Source organism: Pimephales promelas, chromosome 17 (genome assembly GCF_988280905.1).
Source record: "Pimephales promelas chromosome 17, fPimPro1.hap1.1, whole genome shotgun sequence".
NCBI lineage: Eukaryota > Metazoa > Chordata > Actinopteri > Cypriniformes > Leuciscidae > Pimephales > Pimephales promelas.
This window is the reverse complement of record NC_142785.1, coordinates 17,068,960-17,094,156: the sequence shown is the minus strand read 5'-3', so window position 1 is coordinate 17,094,156 and position 25,197 is coordinate 17,068,960. Positions and strand designations below refer to the sequence as shown.

Below are 25,197 nucleotides of genomic sequence, written 5' to 3'. Positions count from 1 at the left end.
GCGTAGTTACATTCACAGTGTTGTTGTCAGATTTGTAAAAACTTTTTTGCTTTAAATCAAAATTTGTAGTGTTGTGATTCACCTCACAGCTAATTGGATTGGTTCATGGCTTATAACACTTTACCGGCACCTTTAAAAACCCATACTTGAAAAATTAATGGAAAAAATACTTCCGGAACCAACGCTCCTTAAAAAGGGGGGCGGGAACTGTTGAACTCTATACCCTGGCAACTACTCACACCCCCCTGGCAAGTACATAACAACATGTTATATCCACTTTATCGACCACATACCAACATCCTGTCAACCACCCAGAACACATTAGCAACTGAATAGCATTAGTATTCTATTTCATTTTTAAAAATTCTAGTCTATAATATTATTATCTAAATATCAACCACATCATATGGAGTACAATAGTTCCATCTGTGTACCAAATGTCATATAAGTATGTAAATAAAACTTACTTGTAAAATGATCCTTTAGAAGCGTAGACAATGTAATAAAAGTGTGGTGAAACTACTGTGGAGTGGAATAGCGGTGGAATGCAATGCAGTCGATCCATACTAATAGGAAACAGTTGCTTGTTTGTTTGTGGTTACATGAAAGACTGCCAAAAGGCCGCAGACCTTTTTAAGTGTTGCCCCGCTTAATTTAGTTCTGCAGTCCTGCAAGGAAATATTGAAAAGGTCTAGAATCTTACAACCTCTTAAAAGAAAAAAAATGTGTAACTTATCTTAAATGTGTAGGACGATCAGACACCGCTGCATATATCCAGTCGTCTGGGAAAACCCGACATAATCCAGCAACTTCTGCAACATGGGGCTTCACCCGATGCCACCACCACGTCTGGATACACACCCCTCCACCTGGCCGCACGTGAAGGCCATAAAGACGTGGCATCCATCCTGCTGGATAACGGAGCATCTCTTGGCATCACTACCAAGGTCAGTCAAAAAAACAAAGCTGGACGATCCATAATGCTCCACTATATTTGCTTTGTTGCTTGTGGTCAGAGAATCATAGATAGCCTGGCTATGAAATTCCATTGGGTTTACAAGGTAAATCCTTTTAATATGTCCCGTTTTAGCTTCCTGTTTCAATCGGAAATACCTACAACACAGGAAGGAATGGCATTTGTCAATTTTAAGGATCTCCTTGGTGTAGTGTTACAGTGCATGATATTTTATGTGGTACTGTATATCTTGTTTCGGAAATGTATTTTTATTTTAAATAGGAAAAATTGAATCTGGCAAATCAAAATAGAATGTACTTTAATCGCACTATTAAGGAAAGGTGGGGAAAAATGCATCGCGATTCTGAATCTATTCTGAAAACTGAGCTTATTTTTCCCCCTCTTATGGCGCTTTTCCACTGCATAGTATGGTACGGTTCGGCTCAGTACGCTTCGACTCGGCGCGGAACAGTTCGGATCGCTTTGCGTTTCCACCGCAGTAGTACCCCTTCAAAGTGTGTGGGACTGATCGTTATTTGCGCGCGCCTCTACTGCCATGACATCATCTTAAAAGCGCCACATTTTCAAACCCACAACACAGGAACAATGGAGACTATCGAGGGGATGGTGTTCCTGATTCTCGGTATGTGGTTGTTTTTAACTGCTAGACGGAAAAATGTGTTTAAAATGAGGCTGATGGCAGTAAAACAAAAATACTGCTAAAAAAGGGTCTCGTGTCTCGTGTCGCAAATCCAATGACGCTAGTAGTGACGCTGGTAGTGACGATTCTGTCTTACCAATCAGTGATCTGCAGTGTTTCACGTCACATTTTAGTACCGGTACGGTACGCTTGGAACCTCATCAGACCAGGTACCATTTAAAGCGACCTGAAGCTAACCGTACTGTACCGTACCATGCAGTGGAAAAGCACCACAAGTGAGACGTACCAAACCGAACCGTACCGTACTATGCAGTGGAAAAGCGCCTATACAGTATATGCAATAACACTTGTGTGTACTAGAGACAGCCATATCGCTAGAAATACTATATTTAGCTATATTAAGATACAGTTGTTTTGATTTATTATTAATTTATTATTTAAAAAGTTATAATTATCTACATATTTTAATAAAATTGCACAAATAAACTTGATATTTAACATTGGTGTAAACATTAATTAATGAAAAAAAAAATCTAGATCAAGAATTGGTTTCTGTTTCTCAGAATCCCAGAGATGATGTCTAAAGATTCCCAATTTGCGCTGTTTAGTGGGTCCTGTTACACTCATCAGTTTTTGAACAAGATTGTTTGATCTCCTCCATTTTGCTTTCCTTGTGATGCGATGTTGATTTCTTTCTATTTGGTTTAATGGAGCAAGCAGCCCTCTTCGTCATCAAGCATGCAGTTGTGTTTATGAATCCGTAGATTCATTCATTTAAGAATAAATGGAGCATGTGAGCTACTTTCTGCTGACAGTTTTATGTTATATCACTCAGACAGGAGACTGTTCAAATTATTTATTAAATTGATTATTCAGTAAAAATAATCACTATGCAGATGTGTGTCTTGACCTTTAATATACAATCAACAAACCCAACCCAAAGAACTTTGTTGTAATTTAAAACTGAATGTGGCCCGTAGAAGAGTTAGGGCCTGTGATTTCTGGGATGTGGAAAATTTGGACAAAATCACAGAATCCAGTCATAAAAATGGAATTTACTATATACTTATTTACTGTGGTGTATAGACGAATCCGGCGAAACTACCGGAAGTAAGCAGGGCGCCATTACTGAGCTGTTGCTGGGTAGCGTTGCGCCATTGCCTCCTATTGTTTTAGTTGCAACTTGCGTCCACTGGAATAAACAGCCCGCGATTTACGACTGTCACTAACATTACAACGTTATCCCTTGTATAATGTCGAGTGGGTAAACAGTTTCCGTTATAAATTGTTTCAATGGTGGCAGTGAATACCCCGGGTCGACTGCCCCTGTCTGGTGCCGTACGGTTTACAGATTTCCTGGGTGAGTACAAGACGTGGACATTCGCGTATAATAACAATTATTTAATGACATAAGTATAAAAAATATAATAAATATGTCATATAGTGATCAGCAAAATCTCCTCTCTTGCTATTTTTTCTATTCAATTAACATGCTATGGTCATTAAATGGCTTTCCTGAGCTAAATGTAACGTTATGTGACATAATTGTTTTCCTGCTGTTATATTGACCTCTTTCCATGGTTTAAAAACACTAATTGGTCGATATTATGTATACTTTCTAGCTGTAACGTTACCTTACCCTTGCCTGTTGCAATATGAAAATGAGATAAATAATGGACACAAATGAAAAACGTGAATTTGTTTATTTGATTTCATTAATTTATTTATTTATTGTTGCCAAATGGACAGATCTTTTTATAGTTTCCTCGTTAGCAAACGTTAGCCTAGCTAGCTTGCCAAGCTATTTTCATAAATAACGTTAATCTGTAAGATCGTTTGTACCTTCATCTGTGACTGGAGGCCACTGCAGTCACAGATCAAACCAACAAGTCATTCTGCCTGGCTGTAGTTGTCATCGAGGGTGAGTTCGCGTTATCACCGAGGTTTGTTTACATACCGGTGCATATGTCTATATGCCTGTGTAACAGCTCAGTAATGGCGTCGCCACAAGATGGCAGCCTACACAGAACGCTCGTCGGATTCGTCTATATATGAGGACATAAAGAGCTGCTCCGAGAGTCATTTTTTTTTTATAAAATTATCCACTTAAAGGTATAGTTCACCCACAAAATGAAAATTTTGTCAGTATTCACTCTACCTCATGTTGTTTCAACCCCGTAAGACCTTCGTTCATCTTCGGAACACAAATTAAGATATTTTTGATGAAATCTGAGAGTTGGATCACTCCTGCATACTAGTCCGCAAACTTGCCGAAATCGAAAAGTTATTAAAGACATCATTAAAATCGTCCAAGTGCGCACAAAAAGTGTTCTTGTCGCTTGATAAAGTTAAGATTGAGCCACTGTAGTCACTTTGACTATTTTAACGATGTCTTTAATAACTTTTCAAGGCCGGTAAGTTTCAATCCCTCAAGAAGCCTATGAACTAGTATGGAGGAGTGATCCAGCTCTTAATTTGTGTTCCGAAGATGAACGAAGGTCTTACGGGGTTGGAACAACATGAGGGTGAGTACTGGCAGAATTTTCATTTTTGAGTGAACTAACCCTTTAAAGGTCTTCATAACCACTACAAACTGCCAAATTGAAAGTTTGGTTTAAAAATATATTACTATAGAGTAGACCTTATTCACAACAGCACCATCTTAGATTTTTTTTTTAACTGAAATGAAAGCAAGGCTGTGAGGGATAGATCTCCTCAGTGAGATTTTTATTTCATATGTTTTTTATGGATTATTCTGCTGACCAAACATTGCAAAAATATCTTTCCAAGAAATTTCAATAGTAGACAAAAAAAAAAAAACTAAAACAAACAACGACCTCCAGACAAGATGAGCTGTGGAAAGCTTTAGACAGCTTTTTACAGCGGATGCCATTGAAAACACAGTAAGTCTATCCCTCACAACCTCGCTTTCATACCTGTTACGGCGCTGCTCTGAATAAGGTCTATTGTACAGTAGAATATACTTCTCAAAGTAATAATAATAACAATATTAATACAGTTTATCAAAAAAATATTTTTCTGAGAAATATCGTAGCATTTTTTTTATTAATGTTTTCATTTGCACATTAAACCTCTGTTGAAAATGTCATTTGAACACATACAGTGCGTCTGGAAAGTATTCACATTTTGTTATTTTTCAGGCTTTTTCCAAAATGGATTAAATTCATTATTTTCCTCCACATCCTACAAACAATACCCCATAATGACATCCTGAAAGAAGTTTGTTTGAAATATTTGCAAATTTATTACAAATAAAAAACAAATCTCAAAAAAATGTAAATCAAAATACTGTAAATCTCGCATTGTTAAATTAGGGCTTAAGCATAAATCAGTGTTTTTTTCTGTTTACTAATTGTTTTTTTTTCTATACAGTATAAAATGTCCTTATTGAGTGTTTTAGCTGACCATGTAAAAGCCAGTGATGGGTTTGCAACTCTTGCATATCAAAGAAAGGAAAGTTCATCTATCATGATAGCTCACCAACCCAACCTGCCATATGGAGGATTTTGCTAGTGGTGTTATTTCCTTGTTATATTTCATTACATGGAATATATTACAACATGATATTTGACATCATGTCCATTGTGTGGAAAATCTGATGATGTTTAGGATCATTTGGAATTGCTGCATGTGGGATATATTAGTGTTTCGGTGTTTGTACTGATTATTATTAAGCACAGGACTTTCCTTTCCACATTTCTCAGGGATGTGTGTAAAGGTCTGTAGATTGGTACCCACCTACTCATACTGAAACATATTTGGAAACATCTGTAAATTACATGGATAACAAGCCATCTCTTCTCTCTTGCGCTCATGATACAGAAATGATCCTGCAGGAAATATTATATACAGGTTTTACCTTAAAATTGCAATGAAATGGAATTCTTTTCTTCCTGATCTATTGGAGTGAAATAGCTTCTTGAACCAGAAAAAATCTAGGACTTGATTTTGTCCATCTGGAATTAATTGGATAGTTGTTTGCTTTTGCTGTCTTCTCATGTGACGTGTTTACTGGCGCGAGGGCAGCCTGCTAAATGAAGGGGAAGTTATTTTGATTTAAGATTATGAGGGCACAAGACAAAAACAATTATGTGTACGGATAAACCGTTTATAAGAAATGATGCACTATAACATAAAAAATACATTTTGATTTCATGTTTTCAAAGACCACATGAAATGGCTGGCAAGTCCCTTTGCTGTGTTGATGTATTTCCTATTGAAACAGGAATGTTTGTAAACATCTGAGAGACATTATATTGAAAAAAAAAGATACATTTTTGTCATTGGACAAAACAACGGATTCAAAATGAAGCAATATTTTTTAGTCTGTTTTCCATATTTCTGAGTTTTTTTCCACCCAATAAAATTCAACCTGTATCTTTGACCAAAACGACTATCAGCAGCTGTGTTTTAGCTGTAGAAATAAAAGATTCCCTCAGTGTCCTGATTTGTGATTGTGATAGACATAAAATACCAGACAAACATCACTGACCGGCTGCCAAGTGTTACAGTGTGTGAGAATGTGCTGAGGTAGGAGAATGAATTCATGGTGTTTTCCACGACTCCATTCACAGCAGAGCAGTTTCCCTCCGATAACACAGCTGTCAGTGGATATGTTTGTTCTGTGTCTTTAATTATTGTTCATGATTGATTTAGTAAGGCATATGGAATGCTGGCCTTCAATGAGTCAAGGGAAAACGCCAATATCCAGATCAAGTAAACATACACATTCCCCAGTTTTAGAATTGCTTTGAGGCTGAGGTTAAAATAAAATAAACATGACAATAAATTTAGATAATTGATTATAAAGGAGAAAAGGGGCTACAAAACAATCAGTTTAGTTCAATCTTTTAAAAATGGTCATATTTCATTTATAAATAAAAAAATAAGTAAGCAATTACTACACACACACACACACACACACACACACATATATATATATATATATATATATATATATATATATATATATATATATATATATATATATATTAGGGCTCTGCAAAGATTAATTGCGATTAATCACATCCAAAATGAAAGTTTGTGTTATAATATAAGTATAATATATAATTTATAAAATTATTTTGTATATAAATACAAATGCATGCATGCATGTATATATTTAAGACTTATGTGCACGTAAATAGTGTATATATATATAAATACGTCATCTATATTATATATAAATGTTTTATATATGAATAACACATTTTATTAAATATACACATGCATGTGTGTGTGTGTATTTATATACAAAATAATTATACACAGCACACACAAATATATTATGTAAACACAAACTTTTATTTTGGATGCGATTAATCGCAATTAAACTTTGCACAGCCCTAATATATATATATATATATATATATATTTGAATTTTCATTCATTTATTTAAGGTATTTTTCCTGCATTACAGTTTGATTTTGGCACAAAGATGCTTAAATCTCCAAAAATGAGATTTTTTTTCACCTGAAAGGTCAGCTTCTACTGTATTCTATAAATACTTCATCTAGAGCTGGACTGAAGGGCTAGTGTATCCTTAGTATTACTTGACAAAAGGAAACTTTTGCAACACAGATCAGTTTATTTCCCAATGTCAGTTGCGGTTCATAAACCCCACCCCAAAACTGAACGGTTTTCTAAAAGTTGCAACAATTTTGCATGACACTAAATCACTTGTCTTTTTTTTTTCTTTTTTTTTCTATGTATGAATTATTTTTCTTTGCAGAAGGGATTCACTCCCATGCATGTTGCAGCCAAATACGGGAAGATTGAAGTTGCTAACTTATTGCTACAGAAGCGAGCGCCGCCTGACGCAGCTGGAAAGGTAAAGCTGTCTATATGCACTAATGGTAATAGGTTGTCGATTACTACCTTTAATGTACAGTACTACGGGAATGGGCAACTTCGCTCCTGGAGGGTCACTGTCCTCCAACTCTAATGACTGAACAATGTCTTCAGAATTACTAGAAAGCTACAGGCAGGTGAGTTCTTATTAGGGTTGGAGCTAAACTCTGCAGGACAGTGGCCCTCCAGGACCAAAGATGCCCATCCGTGATGGAAAGGATTCATGTTAGGAGTTTATGTCATCACGGCCATCCTTCGGTTACTGGTGTGGTAACATGACCACGGTAAGAAACGAAGCATTGATTTCCTTTCTAAGCATCTGTGGAAAGTAAGGATTTTGGGTGAGAGACAATTGGAATTATTTCTCTTTGTAATAAACATCTGTTTTCCATCTTGGCAAACAAACAATTCTATATAATTTAAATAAGTAACAGCATGTTTATAAACAGTATCATTAGGTTTTAAAGTCACTGTAATGTAAAATGCTCTACAGTTCTATCCCAGTAAGCATGCTTGCTTTGTCGAGATCATCTGGAAGTGCCATATTCACTTTTATTCTGTATCATAAATCTGCTTCTGACAGCTTGTGAATGCTTTAAAACGACATCTTCCAGATGAAAACACACATTGGAGAAGCGTTTGTATGCTATCAGGATACATACTATCATTTTCCAGACATGTCAGGGATTTCATTCGCTAATGTGCACTGGCTAAATTTACTTTCTAAAGCTAAAAGCTGATTGATTTATAACGGCAGCTGTTTCACACACCCCTACTTTGAGCTCACATCCAATAATAGCTGTCTATATATGTGTGTGTGTGTTTTTAGAGTGGACTAACACCACTGCATGTTGCTGCACACTACGATAACCAGAAAGTGGCCCTCCTCCTGTTGGACCAAGGAGCGTCCCCACACGCAGCTGCAAAGGTATCAGGAAACCCTTACCGCATCTGTGTACTGATCACAAAACTCTCAACTAGCAGCAAATCTCATCCAAACGCAACCACATGCGCATACACAAACACACACACACACACACACACACACAAGTGATGAAGAAATATGGCCGCAGACCCTACGGCTGCACACATGCTCACACAAAACCACCTCCAACCTACATTCTTGATCAATTTTTGCCACTTCACTTCTAGTCCACCCACTGTAACCTCAGAGGATGGTAAGTTATTTATTGCTTTGAAAAGAAGTTGTTCTTGAAAACGGTGTACTTCTGTGGTTGATGTTGTTTTGATAGATTGCTCAGGAATAGTTCACCTAAAAATGAAAGTCCTGTCATAATTTATTCATCCTCAAATCAAATCAGATCAGAAAACCAGTATGACTTTATTTCTTTAAAAAAACACAAAGTCTTTGTGGAGGTTGAAAGTCACTGATTGCTAAATGCTTTCATTCTATGGAAAAGAGCAGCGTGACCATTTTTCAAAACATCTTGTTTCTAGTTCCACAGAAAAAAAAGTCCTGCAGGTTTTGGATGATATCATGGATGAATGATGACACAACTTTAATGAATGCGTATTATGCCTTTAATAATTAGCAGTTCTGTTTCTGCTCACTCCCTGAAAAGTGGTTCTAGGGTTTGTCATATGATTTCTCTATGGCCTTCTGGCCCATCTGTGAACTGTGCAGTAAATTACTGCAAAATCAAAGCATTATGTATACATCAAGCATAAAATCATTTTCACCGAGTTCCAGCTTGTTGCATTGAAAAATACCATTGATGGCAAAATGAGGCCTGGATTCATCTATGAAAATGTAGGCTCTGTTCTTAAACCTTGCTGACTTGCTGTCTACCGCCTATATAGGCATATAAAAACTACATTTGTGGTGAAAAACTACATTACCTACAGTATAATGTGATGCACATAAAATTCCACCAATTAGAGGCAAGTAAAATGTGCCAAAAGAGCTCTTTAGCTCTGCTCACTCCCATGACACAATCTAGTTTTGGTAACACTTTACAATACGGGTGCACTAATATGCATTAATTCATACTTAAGTAATGCACAGATAATCATGAGGTAATGTATAACTCATGAAGAACTAAACCATTAATTGATTATTACTGCATCAGCAACTAATAAAGAGTCTATATAATTAATAGATTAAGTAATTCATGAATTGCTATTAATTCAATGTGTTATTGTGTATTAATTCCTTAATAACATATTTTATTAACTGATAGTGTAAATTAATGTGTAAATAATAGGGGTGTAACGGTACACAAAAATCACGGTTCGGTACGTACCTCGGTTTTAAAGTCACGGTTCGGTACGTTTTCGATACAGCAAAAAGAAAGAAATGCCAGAGAAATTTCCTATTTGTTTAAAGAAAAAATATGTTAAGTAAGTGTGAGTTTTCCTAGATCTTGAAACTTTCAGGTTTATAAATGGGTCATCTTTGAAGGATAAACAAATAATGTTTTGGTCATCACATTAAAAATAACATTTAAATATATATTTATTTATATAATATTTGAATTTTGAAGTGCTGGAAAAAGATGTGTGAAGTACTTGAAAGCATTTCACCATTCCAGCCAAACTGGTTCCAGTTAGTGTTACTATATTAAATCCATGGTGAATGTCGCTGGTCTGTGGACGTAAAGTACTAGTTCATTCACGGCACAATGTTTCTCCTGGTTTCCATGACAGCGCTGTTTGATCTAATAGAGATCTACGGTTAATAACGGAGAAATGTGAATGCATCTCACTAGATCTCGCAGCGATGTTATTACCTCAGTGGCGAACTCAAATGTTTTCTTTACCGGAGCGCGGTGTGGTAACAGTGTTGCTTGATCGAGATCGGCTCGCGCTGCACAGATGTTGCTGGTCCGAACTCCGAACTGATAAACGATCCATGAAGCACATAACGAGCAGCGCAGTTTCGTTCTGCTTTCATTACGCTTGCCATTTGATTTTGCGCAACGTTGTGTTGGCCACGTCAGCACGAATTTTGCCGGCAGGAAAAATGGTCCAAGCAATCATTCGGTTTGTATGCGTACCGAACCGGAAGCCTCGAACCGAAACGGTTCAATACGAATACATGTACCGTTACACCCCTAGTTAATAACCACAATTAGTCAAAGCTATGCACTTCAACTTCCAGTTGTTTGCTTTAATTAATCATTAGCTAAAGATATGCAAAGGTATCATTATGTTATGACTTTACTTGTTGGGGCACATCATTATTAACTAGTCATTTAGTAATTGTAGTAATTTGCACATGAATTTGCACTAACAATGAAGTAATTAATCATGTATTAATGCATATTAGTGTACCTGTCATATTATCTGGAAGTTGAAATACAAGGCTTTGGCTCATTCTGGTAATTAACATATTAATTAAAACTATTAGTTAAAAAAATGAGTTATTATGGAATTAATCCACAATCACATATTTAATTAATAACAATTCATGCATGAACTAATACAACTAATACAAACCTTACAGACTCTTAATTAGTTCATAATGTGGTAATCATTAATGAATAGCTTAGATAATCATTAGTTACACATTAATTCAGTATTATCTGTGCATTAGTTAAGCATGAATTAATACTTATTAGTGAAGACTTTCACTTTCTTTAATGAAGACTTTAAAAAAAATCCATATGGGACAAATGAATGGAAAAAATACTTCCAGAACAAACGCCAATGAAAAAGCGGGTGAGCAGCACTTTATAGGGCCTGACGTTAGCATGTTGCTAAGCTAATGACGTGACAATCGTAAAAAAAGTATAAAAAAAGCACAAGTATTGGGTAATTTGTCATATTGATATATCAATATTTAGTGAGTTATATGACTTGGATCTGTATATGTGATTCAGCTTCATCAAAATTTTCTTTAGAAGCAGCATAATGATTTTTTTTTTTTTTTTTTTTTTTTTTTTGCGGCAATCATGTCGGAAATGAGCCTATATGATGTCATACAATATTGTCTACATATACCGCTTTTGGAACTGAGCTAAGAGATCTGAAAGTTTAATGAACCGGTTCTCTCATATTCTTAATTCACAAACCCATCTTTAATTGTAACAGTCATTTTTTTCCACAGTTTTTTTTTTTGTTTGAGCTTGAATAGAGAGACCATGTGTTCTTGCTTTTAAACTCTTTCTGTTGTTTTGTCCACACTGAAAAGGTTCAGTGTAAACCCCTAAACAAATACAGTGACCCAGATACTGCCTTTGTTCCTTCACAACGAACAGCAGCCAGACCTGGCATGTGGAGAACACTAACTGACTCACAGTTTTGGATAGGACCGCTCTCCGTTGACCTCACTGGCTGACACCTCAGTATTCGCTAGCTGTTGAGAAACAAGATCTGTTTTTTTCATGCTCAGTTCGACTAGCTTCAGACTGCTTTTCTCCACCTTTCAGCCATCGTTCAACTCTTAATCTGTGAGGTTAGAAGCAAAGCGCTGCTGTCAACATGTTCCTGTTTTGGAAATGTCATAAATCTAAGGTTTTAGTGTGGTTATAGTGGTTCGGCAGCATGTGGCTTAGTGCTGTAGGGCTGGATGAGCACATATTTGAATCATAGTGTGAATAGATGTTACTTCGCATATGTTTTGTAAATATATTATGATAAATCGAAATATTGGCCAGTTCTAGTGCTGTCCCTCAAGGCAAAATGAGAAATGTATACAGTAGGTCAAGCACATTGTTGTACACTTAAATGGTTTACCTTTCGAGTCAAGTTAAGTCAAATTTAATTGTATAGCACATTTCATAGTTGACAATTCTCAGAAAGCACTGATGAAGATATGATTTGGTTTTCTGTGGAAAAATACCCAGTTGTCAACGAGTCTGTAACTAGCGATCAATGTTGAGAAATATAGAGTATGGCTGTTAGTAGAGTCTCTTTTTAGACAGAGTTACTATAAAATGACATTATTATTATTTCCGTACTTTCAGTGTCTAATACCAATCTTCCATACTGTTTACACTGTTGAAACGTTCAAGAGTTATTGAGAGTAAATGGTGATCTAGGACAAGCTCCCGCTAGTTATCATTTTTATTTAGATTTTTGTCTGGATGCTCATAGAAATCCTTTTGTTATGATCTATTTCACTTGCTTTCCCTCCCAGAACGGCTATACTCCTCTGCACATAGCTGCCAAGAAGAACCAGATGGAGATAGCGACCACGCTACTTGAGTACGGAGCTGATACCAATGCTGCGACCCGCCAGGGCATCAGTCCTCTCCACCTGGCAGCCCAGGAGGGCAACGTTGACATGGTCACGCTCCTGCTCGCCCGTGAAGCCGCCGTCAATATGGGAAACAAGGTGAAAAATCAGCTGTTACATTATGACGCTACTCCACAAAGAGCATATTCCACAGTATTTTTTTTTTTTTCATTTATCTTCCAATTTGGTTTTGGTTGAGTGAAGTTTGTAACAGGAAAAGATCCATATGACCTCATTATATTTATAAAGTCAACATCAAATCCATATTGACCTCATTTACTTTTAGAATCAGCTCTGTTAGTATGCCCTACACTGATGGATGATTCATTTCTGCATGATGTTGCATATTTGTGCAGTTGTGTCACTAAATTGGTTGATGAATATTTATGTCAGAGTGGACTGACCCCTCTTCACTTGGCGGCTCAAGAGGACAAGGTCAATGTTTCAGAAGTCCTGGTTAATCATGGCGCCACAGTGGACCCAGAGACTAAGGTATTGGACACACACCCAAACACACATGTTGGGTTTTCATGTTTTTAATGGGGACTTTCCATCGAGAATATAATATTTGTAATGCACAAAAACGGTATATTCTATGCCCTAACCCAATCCTAATCCTAACACAACCCCCATAGAAAACATTCTGCATTTTTACATTTGACATTTTAAAAATGTCCTCACTAGATCAAAACATTTCTGGTATATTTTTCTAATACTTGACGTTAGGTTTCACTATCTTTGTGGGAACTCTCAATATACGTACATAATTATTTTTATACTGTACAAACTGTATTTTCTATCCCCTAAACCTACCACTCACAGAAACATTTTAACATTTTTACATTTTCCAATGAGCATACGTAATTTAGTATGTTTATTAATACATTTACCTCATGGGGATCGTACTGTCCTTGTGGGGACAGACAAATAGGTAGATATTCGACACATACATCCACACACTATGTCTGGGCAGTTCCCTCATTGGTCACTCGTGTATAAACATCGAACGGCCCCGGCTCAAGGTCGTTCAATGCGGTTCTCAGATGTTGAGAGAGTGTGAGGCACACAGCAGCACACAGATCAATAGTCAACAGCACAATGACCCACAGAAAACACACTATCAGCACAGGGAATGATGCAGAGCAATGATAAAGAACAAGTGATTATTGTTACTATTACTCTGCCCTCCTAGTTATTGTTGCTGAATCAGACAAGCTTTACTTGGATTGAACTGGATACTACTGTGTACCTTCGTGTGTTCAATATTGTTAAACCTATCCAAGAATAATAACTAAATCTATATGGGCACTACTATACACCAGGCGCAATGCTGGTTTCAGCCCAACACAGTTATCATTTTTTTCATGTCCTGCGCTATACTGTTTAAATAGTAAATGCCTTTCAGCCTATCTCTGCTCCAATGGGATACTGGTCTGAAAACGAGGTGTGTTTGGGCACATTGTTGGCACAATACTATTTTGAGGCAACTAAAATTTTTATTTTAAAAACATTTTTTACATTAATTTTTTAAAAACATTTTTGACTTTTTTTTTTGTTATTTAAAGGGCGCATATGTAATATGAGCCTAAAGACGGGTCCACAATGCGTGGACACTGCTTATTACACACACACAGGGACGCGCAACAGCACACAAACATGCCAAATATTAAAAATAAACAAAATATTTTTATTGTGTACATAAAGATATGGTGGAATCCGTTTTGTCTCATAGATGGTCTGCTTGCGCAAGCGTGAATTCTGCCATGTAAATAGCCAATCCGACATGGCACCAGTGCGATGTTCGATTTCGATTCGATTCGATTCAATATCGATTATTTTGGATATCAGTTACAAGAAATACCAATTTTTCTCAAGGGAATCAAATCTCTAAACTAATGCTGTAAACTATGGGAGTCTAGTTGTAGCCTACTAGGCTTCATTAGCCTAATATGAAGGTAATAATGAACTGTTTTGTAGCTATAGAAACATTTAAAATACACTTTTATTTATTTTTATAATAAGAAGATTATATGTAATATAAACATTTAAATGGTGACTGTCATAAAAACTTGCCAGATTTATTCAAATATGCATATTGAAACATATAAAGATTATAATGCATATGTAATATGGTGTATATATTTAGCAAAATACTCCTCTCTGGAGTTATTTTTTTCTAGCTGACTAACAAGTTTATGTGGGTTTTCTGAGGTAAATATGACTATACATGACATTGATTACAAGCTCTTTAACTGACGTCTTTCCACGTTTGAAACGCTGATTGAGTGAATCAATGTGACATGATACGGATTTCGATAAGTTGTACTCTATCTTTTAACACACTTTCAGATGCTCATTCATGTTTATTTCGTGCTGTAACTGGTATTATTAAGCCGGAAGACAGATCAGCGCTGCTGCCTTTCTTGAGCTGCGCCAGAACGATCTCACGCCAAAACGTTATTTATGTTTTTGAATTTCTAAAGAAAATCGACGTAAATTGACACTTTGTTTCAAATCAATAGAAACAAAGGACAAAGATTATTGCGATTTTTTTGGATGCGCGCAGCCGCGATACATGTTCCATTCATTCAAATGAAACAGGATGACTAATCGATTCTTGAGATTTAAGAATCGATATCGGTTCGTAAAAATGAGAATCGATTAATATCGAGAAATCGATATTTATTACCCAGCCCTACTTTAGACCATGCGCTTAGATCGTTAAAATAGGGCCTTATACCTCTAAAAAAATTAGGTCATTGGGTTATTAAAATGAGAGTTTTTAGACATGTAGGAGCATACTTTGAATACATCATGGCCCTTTTTATGTGTGAAAAATGCATGTGCTTGACTGAAACAGAAGTCTGAGTATGTGTCTCTGTGTCCTGGTTCAGATGGCATACACACCCCTGCATGTCGCCTGTCACTATGGCAATGTGAAGATGGTGCACTTCCTCCTGAAGAACCAGGCTAAAGTCAACGCCAAAACTAAGGTGATTGAGATAATGTTCAGAGAAAGCTGAGTGTGAGGCTGAGCAACTGCATTTCTTTATCTTACACTCTTGTGACAGAACTGTCTTTTCTAATTACTGGTGGAAAAGATTTAATCTCTCAGATTTTCTTCTCAAATCCTCTCATGTTCAGAATGGATACACACCTCTTCATCAGGCAGCTCAGCAGGGTCACACACACATCATTAACCTTCTGCTGCAGCACGGAGCCTCTCCTAATGAGCTGACAGTGGTGAGTGTCACAAAAGTCTGAATTCAAGCACCTCTACAATACAAGATTCCTAAAAAATATATATACGGAGAAGTTTGCTGTTATTTTTCTAGGCAATCAGACTGATTTTTGCACTGAAATAAGAGGGAAAAATCACATTTAAGGGTCTGCAGCAGTCATGAAAATCCTGTAATTTTCAGGGAATATTTAAATGAAGATTTCAGACTTTTTTACTTAAGAAAATGCAATGTTCTAGTTTATTTTTTTTTACATTGATGATCTCCGCATTGATTTTGGCCTTTTCTTGAACCTACAGAATGGAAACACGGCTTTAGCTATTGCCAGACGCCTGGGTTACATCTCTGTGGTGGACACGCTCAAAGTCGTGACAGAGGAGACGCACACTACTGTGGTGAGGGATTTTGTGTTTTAACATATTTTAAATATATAAATACAGGTATTCTGCAGGATACTGTACACCGGGTGTAACAGTGCTTTAGTGCAGAGGTTTTCAATTGGTGGATCTCAGCATAAAAGTGGGTTGCAGGTCTGTTGGATCAAGTGCAAAGTGTCACAAAAAAAAAGAATGCCTTTTCTCATCACATATTAGATCAGAAAGGCATTTATTTTCAATAAAAATATTTGAAAAGTGGAAATAAAGTGTTTAACGTATGTTTAATAATAAGTAGGGCTGTGCAAAAGTTAATTGCGATTAATCGCATCCAAAATAAAAGTCTGTGTTTACATAATATATTTGTGTGTGCTGTATATAATTATTTTGTATATATAAATACCTATGCATGCATGTGTATATTTAAGAATTATTTGCGGTTAAATTCTGTACATATTTATAAATACATAATCTATATTATATAAATATAAATATTTTATATATGAATAACATATTTTCTTAAATATATACATGCATGTGTGTGTATTTATATATACAAAATAATTATATACAGCACACACAAATATATTATGTAAACAGAGACTTTTATTTTGGATGCGATTAATCGTAATTAACTTTTGCACAGCCCTAATAATAAGAGTTTATCGGTCAGGGTTAGGGGTTGGTGTAGGGAGGGCTTTATTGTCCCAATAAGGCAGCAGCTATTTAATCATTTTAATAATTATATATGGTACAATGTACTCTTTTAATGTACAACACTGAGGTGCAAATAGTGTCTGCCACTATTTAAAAGTATAAATAGCATCTAATCACTTTTTACACTTATTGCAAAGACTTATTTTAACTTAGAGTAAATAGCATCTATCGCATGCCTTATGGACTGAAATGCCTTTGCTTTATTTATTTTATTTTATATTTATTTTGTTTATTGAATTTTGTTCAATTTAACTCTTTATGTTATGCACATGAGTCTCCCAACGAGAGATTTTGTCAATTGTTTTTTTGTAAATAAGTGTGTTTGATAAAAATAATAATAATAATAATAATAATAATAATAAAATAGCATCTATTGCTATTGCTAAGATAATAAAATACATGCTTTAAGTATATTTGACACAATTGCATCTTTTTATTTATTTATTTTTTTCTTCTTCTTCTTTTATGTTTGCAGACAGTGACGGAGAAACATAAAATGAATGTTCCAGAAACAATGAACGAGGTTTTGGACATGTCAGATGATGAAGGTAAAAAGAAAAGTTTTCATGTGATAGTGGTCTGTTTTCATGTAAAGTTTTCTTTTTTTTTTTGTCCATTTACATATAATTTCTAACATTTTTTATTTAAATTACACAGTCCGTAGAGCCAATGTGCCTGAAATGCTCAATGAGGACTATATTTCAGATGTTGAAGAAGGTATCTCTTATTTTGTGTGGTTTGTTCTTGTAGCTCCTGCCTTTTTCTTTTTTTCACATTTTCCAACTAACCAGATCTTCTTAAGTCTTTTTTTGTGTTATAGACTCCTTTCACTCCATGGCTGTTGAATATGGCTTTGTACTAGTTGCTAGGCTACTCTTTATGAATATGAAATTCCTCAATATGCAAATCTCCATTGGCTTGCATATATTAAGTCTTGGTTTTGCTATTCTATTAACATCTCTACATATAATTACAATTTCACACATACAGTACTCTCTTAGCAATTACAGCCTCTATGGACAGAATTGTTTTCTTCAAAAGTCTTGGCTGTTAGATAATTAAACAGAAGTTTTTTTTTTTTTTTTGGCTCTGTCCATTTCTGTTTTGCAGTCAAAACCCATAGAGCTTCAGTGTAAGCGGATTGAATAGAAGTTTGCCAGTCAGTGCTACGAATGACAATTTTGTGTATCCATTTATTTGATACTGTAACATGATAGTTAAGAATGCATTTTTATCCTTGCTTATATATATATATATATATATATATATATATATATATATGTCCGAAATCCTTGTCCTTGTGGGGACACTTTTTGGTCCCCATGAGGAAAACAGCTTATAAATCACTCTAAGTGATGTTTTTTTTTTTTTTTTTTTTTTTTTTTATGTAAAAATGCAGAAAGGTTTCTCTTACTGGTAGGTTTAGGGATATGATTGGTGTATGGGGATAGAATATGCAGTTCGTACAGTATAACAATTATTATGTCTATGGAATGTCCCCATAAACCATAAACGTACGTGTGTGTGTGTGTGTGTGTGCAGTGCAGAGACTGAAGCATGGTGTTTAGTTTCTGTAAACTTATATACCTGCATACTCCCGGGACATAACTCGCATTACTTCATATGACTACATATTACACCTATTTACCCTTAATAAACACTTCATATGAATATACTCTCAATATTCTGACATTCAGTTCCTGTATGAAAATGTCTCTTTATTTTTCAGTACAATATCTTGGACTGACAAAAATTAATGAATCAATTCTGCTCACATCACCAATTGGCAGCTGAATGCAAACGCCTGGTCGGCATAAAACCTTTTGACATTGCTGACGCTGCATGCTCGCTTTTTCCATCTGATTCTCTCTCGCTCTCTTTGGCAGAGTGGAAGAGCTCAGCTCTGTTTATCCGATCGTGATGTGCAGTGCTAATAACTCAGATCCCAGGCGAACATCGCCGGTAACTCGCATTTAAAGCCAATGTTTACATTTACATTTATTCATTTAGCACATGCTTTCATCTGTCAAAATTGAATCAATTCACATTCTTAATACAAATTTTATTGGTTGCAATGTTCTAACAACATTCTGGTATAGAATGGCCGCTTCCCATGATCTAATCAGTTCTCAATGGAACTGCAGATGAGAATAGTTTACCCTAAATCCTCAACAATTTCGATTCCGGACAGAACTGTTTTTCAGTGTTTATTAAATAAAAGATTACACGATTACATCTTTTTTTTTTTATTGATTTGTCCTCCTCATAGTCATTCATCAAAATAACTTCTCCTCTTCATAACATCTCTTCTCTTGTGACTTTTTTACTGGTTCGAGGGCGGAAAAATAACCTCTCCCCTCCAGCAACCTGTTCTTCATAGCAATTAGCAAAGGACGATTGCTGCAAACAATTCCAGATGGACAAAATCAAGTCCTGCCTTACATTCCTCTCGTCCGAGAAGCCGTTTGCAACTTCCCTTTCATGCCAACTTTAATGGTTCAATTCCAGATTTATTTTTGATTCATAAAAATAATAATTTGTTTGTGAATCAGACTACCCTGCACTGTATAAAAAATGTTGTTGGTTTAACTTAAAAAAAATTAAGTAACTTGGTTGCCTTCAAATTTTAAGTTAATTGAAATGGAAAAAGTGAGTTAATTCACTGAAGGAGATTGATTTAAACATCAGAAACTCAAAATAATATGTTATCTGAACTAAATAAATTATTTAAGTTGATTTGACAAAAGAAAAAACGTGATTACAAATCATGAAAATATTTATTTACAGTATGCTGGTTTGTTTTTGCTTGCAATCTATGTAAAATTATAAAATAAAAGTATAAACTTAATCAGTTGTAAAATACCATTCAATGCTGATCTGCATCTGAAATCTCTAAATTGTATTCTGGGATAACATGTTTACACGATTGGGATTCTAAACAGGTGTTCCAATGTGTTCCGTGATTCCCATATGGAACAGGATTTCGAGTTCCTGGAGTTTGAACTCTGGCAGCTCAAGAACGCTGTCCCCAGGGGGCCGTGGTCAGGTGGCAGGCGGGCTTTTGTTTGTTGGTCTCCCTCCTTTTTTAGTATTTGTTCTGCTGCCTGTAGAAGGGCTCTTTTGTGATCCTTCGGTTGTACAGGGTCTGATTACAGAGAGCACCTCAGCACCAGCACAAATTACCATGGAAATACGCCCCCTTCCACATCTATTGTGTCCCACCCCAGTTGGGGGCTCCTGAGGCATGAGGAATGCCGAGATCCCATTGCCACACTCGCTCTGAAACTGCCTTGAGTGTTACCTCGCTCCCGTGATGACCTCACATGGATCAGGCTCACGCCAGCCCCTCACCGCTTGAATGCCCTGTCAGGCTACGGCAGAGGGGTGTGTGTGAACACGCGCTCAGAAAGAAGCAACTGGATCGCTTCAGACACTGTGGACATGTGGAAATAATCGTCCTGTCCTGTGTGGAGTTTACCGGATTGAGGAAGTGGCTTCTGGTAGTTAAAAAGGACAAAGATCTGTAAATATTTTTAAAGCTGGTGTGAAGATGAAGGATGGATTTGGCTATTAAACGTAAGAGACCTTGTTTTTCACAAACCGCTATTTCTGATTTGATCACGCTGTCCAAAGCCACACAACATGATAGTTTTAAAGCTGAAGTTTGAGGAATGTGTGCATGCATGAGTTTACTTACAGAACTGTCACTGGAAGTTTGCTAAAATCTGATTTTTAATGGTTAGTTTGAGTTTGTAATATTTTTTATTAAAGGGTGTGTTGTCACAACTTGTTAAACATGTTTTTACTGACCTGTTAACTTGTAGTGTTCAGGCTGCTAGTGAACCGTTTTATTGTGCAAGAGGCTGCACAGACATGGGCTCTTTCTAGGACATTTCACAATTAAATTGTGTAAATATCACTGTGTGTGTGTGTGTGTGTATGAAAGAGAGTGAAAGTTGCTGTTCCAAGGGGCTGATTTTGGGGGAGGTGGTTGCCAGGGGGATTAGCAGATGGGGGGGGGGGGGGGGGGGGTCCATGTTGGAATGTTCTGACGCCACAATCTCTCACATAACCTGGATTCACAGCATAGTGACAGAAAAATAATTATGTTTATTATGGGCCACTTGCAAAAGTGGATATAAATCTGATTCAAATCTGATCATACATTCTGGTTAGGGTTTGTTCTAAATCTGTAACTTTGCATTTAACTTTAAACATTTAATTTAGCCCAAACAAAAAGCCATTGCATTTTTGGTTTGTTTTGTGAATCATTATGGCTATTGAGTAACCTACACTAAAAAAAAAGAAACCTAAAAATTATCAAATCTAAATGAAGTGGCTTTTATTACTGAACCAACCTATATACATTCATTTATGCCAACAAAACAATTTATGGGTGAAATAAGGTCGCAATAGCTTGGTAACAATTGCAGGTTACCACTTTTTAAAGTGTATACTGTTTTTTATCTTTCTTTTTTAAATGGTATATATATTTTAAAATAAATTTAGATTTAACCATTTTGCCAGTTTTGCTATGTTTAGTATACAAAATGGATGAATAGTCATGATCTGTTTGTATACTGAATTATGATGGCTCATCTTTCATACATTTATTTGCATATTGTATTGGAATTGTCTTGTTAAAAGCTATAGAAATAATGTATTAGTTATTACATTATACGTGTACAGAAACTTAAAATTTATTATATGATCATAGTTCTTATATACTGGTATACATCTTTTACTATATATATATAGTAATTATGTATAGTAATATATATATATATATATATAGTATTACTAGTAATAGTAAAAGTAATGTAATACTGAATACATTAGTGTCACATATGAGGCACATGTTGTTCATCTGAACATTGTTCCCAAAAATCTTGGGTTCTTGATCTTGCAGTGTAACTGTAGTCTTCCTCTCTCTTCTATGCATTATCTGTAGCTTTTTCTGTGACTCACTTCACTGCTGCTCTGCTGTAGTGTCCATTAACTGCATCTCCTGAGGATATATGGCTGTTTGAATCTATCTTGTAATAGATACAATATTAAAAACCGATTTATGGTAACCATGAGCTAGTTGGAACATATGGTGTTGATGTTCTCTAAGTGCCTTGCTTACATTTCTGTTCTTATAATAAGAAAATCTAAACAAAGATTGCATGAATCTTCAGCCATGAAAGAGTTTGGGAAGTGTGCCAGTGATTGTTGTGGGATTGAGGGGGGCGTTTTGATTTGATCCAGCCATTCATTCTTAACGCCAACATGAAATCAAAACTTTCCCTATTCACTTTGATCCAGCTCTTTTTGCCTATGAATCATCAGTTCACATTATTTCCAAAGAAAAATTGGAAAATGCATTTTGAATGACTGCCATTCATGTTGACTGTAAAGGGTGAGTGTTGCTGTGAAGGGTCTTTTTTCCTCTGAAGGGTGTAGTAATTCTTTCTTTTGCTGATAGGTGAGGATGCGATGACAGGAGAAACGGACAAGTACCTGGGACCGCAAGACTTGCGAGAGCTCGGAGACGACTCTCTCCCGCAGGAGGGATACGTGGGATTCAGTGTTGGAGCCCGCACAGCCAGGTAATGAGTTACTTGTCATCTTTTTACATTATTATGAAAATTACACTTCATCTTTTACTGTTTTCAGCTAAACATACACCATGGAAAGTTGTAGGTCTTACTACACTCCAAAAATATTTAGACTTAAAGGGATACTCCACTTTTTTTTTTTTTTTTGGAAGTAGGCTCATTTTACAACTCCCTCAGAGTTAAACAGTTGAGTTTTACCATTTTCGAATCCATTTAGCCAATTTTCTGATATTTAGAAGAATATCAGTAACCAGGCAGTTTCTGGTCTCATTGACTTCCATAGAAGGAAAAATATATATACTATGGAAGTCAATAAGACAGGAAACTGTCTGGTTACTGATATTCTTCGAAAATGGTTGTAAAATGAGCCTTTTTCCAAAAAAAAGTGAAGTATCCTTTTAAATTTAAGATGTATGTGTTTAAATTGGAAATTTCCATCCACTTGAATTACGCAGTTTTAAAATAAACAAACTCATAAACTGCATATTTGTCAAACAGGTACGAATATGTAGCCTAATTATTTATTTATTTATTTATTTATTTGAGTGTGAAATGTTGTAGGTTCAAATCCCACAAGTTTAGGTCATATTGTAAGTTTTATTGGAATCAGTACTATTTTCTATTAATATAGTTTAGAATTTGTAAACATAACAGGTTCATAACATGTAGACTGTTGGACCACATAAGATAAGAGAAAACATTAGGCCATTTAAAGGGACACCCAAAACTCATGTTTTTCCAAACCCTTTTGTTTTGACACAAAATTAGGTGTTTTGAAGAGCATTCGCCTTATCTCAGCATAACTATAATCGAAATGAGCTGGAATTCGTGAATTCTGAATGGAGAGCATTCATGGCTTCATCACCCAGCTGTTATTTCCTGATTCCTGTCTTATCTGAAGGCTGTTGACTCTTTATTTGCATTTTGTGTTGGCCGCCTGCTGTCATCTTTTGATTCAGAAGCATGTGCTGTTGAGTGAGAAGGCCATAGCTAATGTTTAACCTACATGTAACTCGCTTCAGGGGATTTTCCCTCCAACAAACACAAGTTTGACAGCGTTTAATAATCGAAAGGGTTGAGTGAGATTTCAAACTACACGCAAGCGCTTCATAACAGGAAATTACCATCGTGTTCAATAACAGCCCTAAGCATTTGTCAGAGAGAGGACACCTTTCATCTAATGACTTAACGTTATGATATATAAAGCGTGTTTTGTCTTTTGAAAGCCAATGATGTCTCAGTGAAAACAAGACATGTGCTAGAAATGCAGGGATTGGATATTATGCTGACCCCTTTTAAGGGATCGTACCACACATTTATGCACCATATTGATTTTCGACTAATTTTTTAATAATCTGTATCAGTGTTGTCCAGTATTGGAAATTAATTGCCAGATATTTCATATTTAAGTATTTTCACCCATTTTATAGAAGTGTAACGAGTAGCTGAAAACCATACTTGAGTAAAAGTACAGATACCTTTTCAATGAAAATGACTCCATTACAAGTTACAATTCACCTTTTCCAATACAAATTGTGTCAAATTCTCAAAGAATCTGATTTTAACAGTTCTCAAGTATTTTACTGATTAATATTGGCTCAAAGATGCAGTAGTCCTCAACACATAAGAGACATGCCAGTGAAAAACAAGGAGAGCAATCATATGTATATTTTCTAAAATCAGAATGAAACTGTAAAGCAATATCCTTTAAAAAGGACTGGTCTCTTCAATATGACGGATAAACTAAATAATGAAAAATGAAATACTGGTTTTGGGCCTCATCTCATTTGTGAAACAACTTAGTTTCACAACTAGCTAATACACTCACATTCGCATAAAATAGCTTTGTTGACAAGTAAGGGCAAAACGAACCAGATATAGTACGTTTAATGCCCGGTGGCGATATCACTTCTTTTGTGGGAGAAATAAACTTCTGCAGAACAAGTTAGACATGCAAACTGTAGCCAAAATTATAAAGTCACATTGTAGGCCAAAACGCGAAAGTGAGTTAGCATTTTAGCACTTCCGGTTCCCTCACCCTAAAGTCTATGGGTTTTTTTCAATGGGTTTTTGCTAAATCACCTGAAATACGGTCTGGGGTTAACAAAGACTTTAAATATTTTCGCTTTTTGATGGCATAAAGCACACCAGTTATAACCTGCTTGTGTTTTTTTAAACTTTATTGTGTTTTTTAAACTTTATATAGGCTTCAAAAGTATAGATTTTTGATTAACTTGGATTAAGATTATCTTGATAAACAAAATGTGTAAGGGTCACAACTCTTTGTTGAACACAGATCTTGTTTTTTGCGATTTTCAAAAAGTCTATGGGGAAAATGCATAGCTTTTCGATCAAGGGAACCCATGCGCTGCTAGCTTCCGAGTTATCCTACAAAGTGACATCATCACTTCGGAATTCTATTGCCCATAGTAAAGAGTGCATATACTTACTTTAAAACATAGTTAAGTACAGAGTAAAGGTTGCTAATAGTTTAGTACTCAGTAAACCTACAATACTAAGTAGTTAAGTAACTAATTACATTTACTCTATTACTTTATAGCACTGCCATTTACATTTTTT

The 25,197-nt window shown here is 35.7% G+C and overlaps 1 protein-coding gene across 49 annotated transcripts in view; it reads left to right on the top strand.

Moving 5' to 3' along the window:
• ank3b (ankyrin 3b) overlaps nt 1-25,197 on the top strand; it is a 205,528-nt gene that overhangs the window by 139,907 nt on the left and 40,424 nt on the right. For 38 of the 49 annotated variants that reach the window (XM_089122000.1, XM_089121997.1, XM_089121993.1 and 35 more), the window contains 11 exons: nt 750-947; nt 7,369-7,467; nt 8,317-8,415; nt 12,589-12,786; nt 13,081-13,179; nt 15,582-15,680; nt 15,832-15,930; nt 16,226-16,321; nt 17,493-17,565; nt 17,675-17,734; nt 22,485-22,608. In XM_089122000.1, the coding sequence (XP_088978126.1) occupies nt 750-947; nt 7,369-7,467; nt 8,317-8,415; nt 12,589-12,786; nt 13,081-13,179; nt 15,582-15,680; nt 15,832-15,930; nt 16,226-16,321; nt 17,493-17,565; nt 17,675-17,734; nt 22,485-22,608 (1,244 nt within the window). Of the gene's footprint in view, nt 1-749; nt 948-7,368; nt 7,468-8,316; nt 8,416-12,588; nt 12,787-13,080; nt 13,180-15,581; nt 15,681-15,831; nt 15,931-16,225; nt 16,322-17,492; nt 17,566-17,674; nt 17,735-20,088; nt 20,594-22,484; nt 22,609-25,197 lie in introns of those variants that run through there. The other 11 variants (XM_089122003.1, XM_089121998.1, XM_089122002.1 and 8 more) reach the window with 3 other exon arrangements.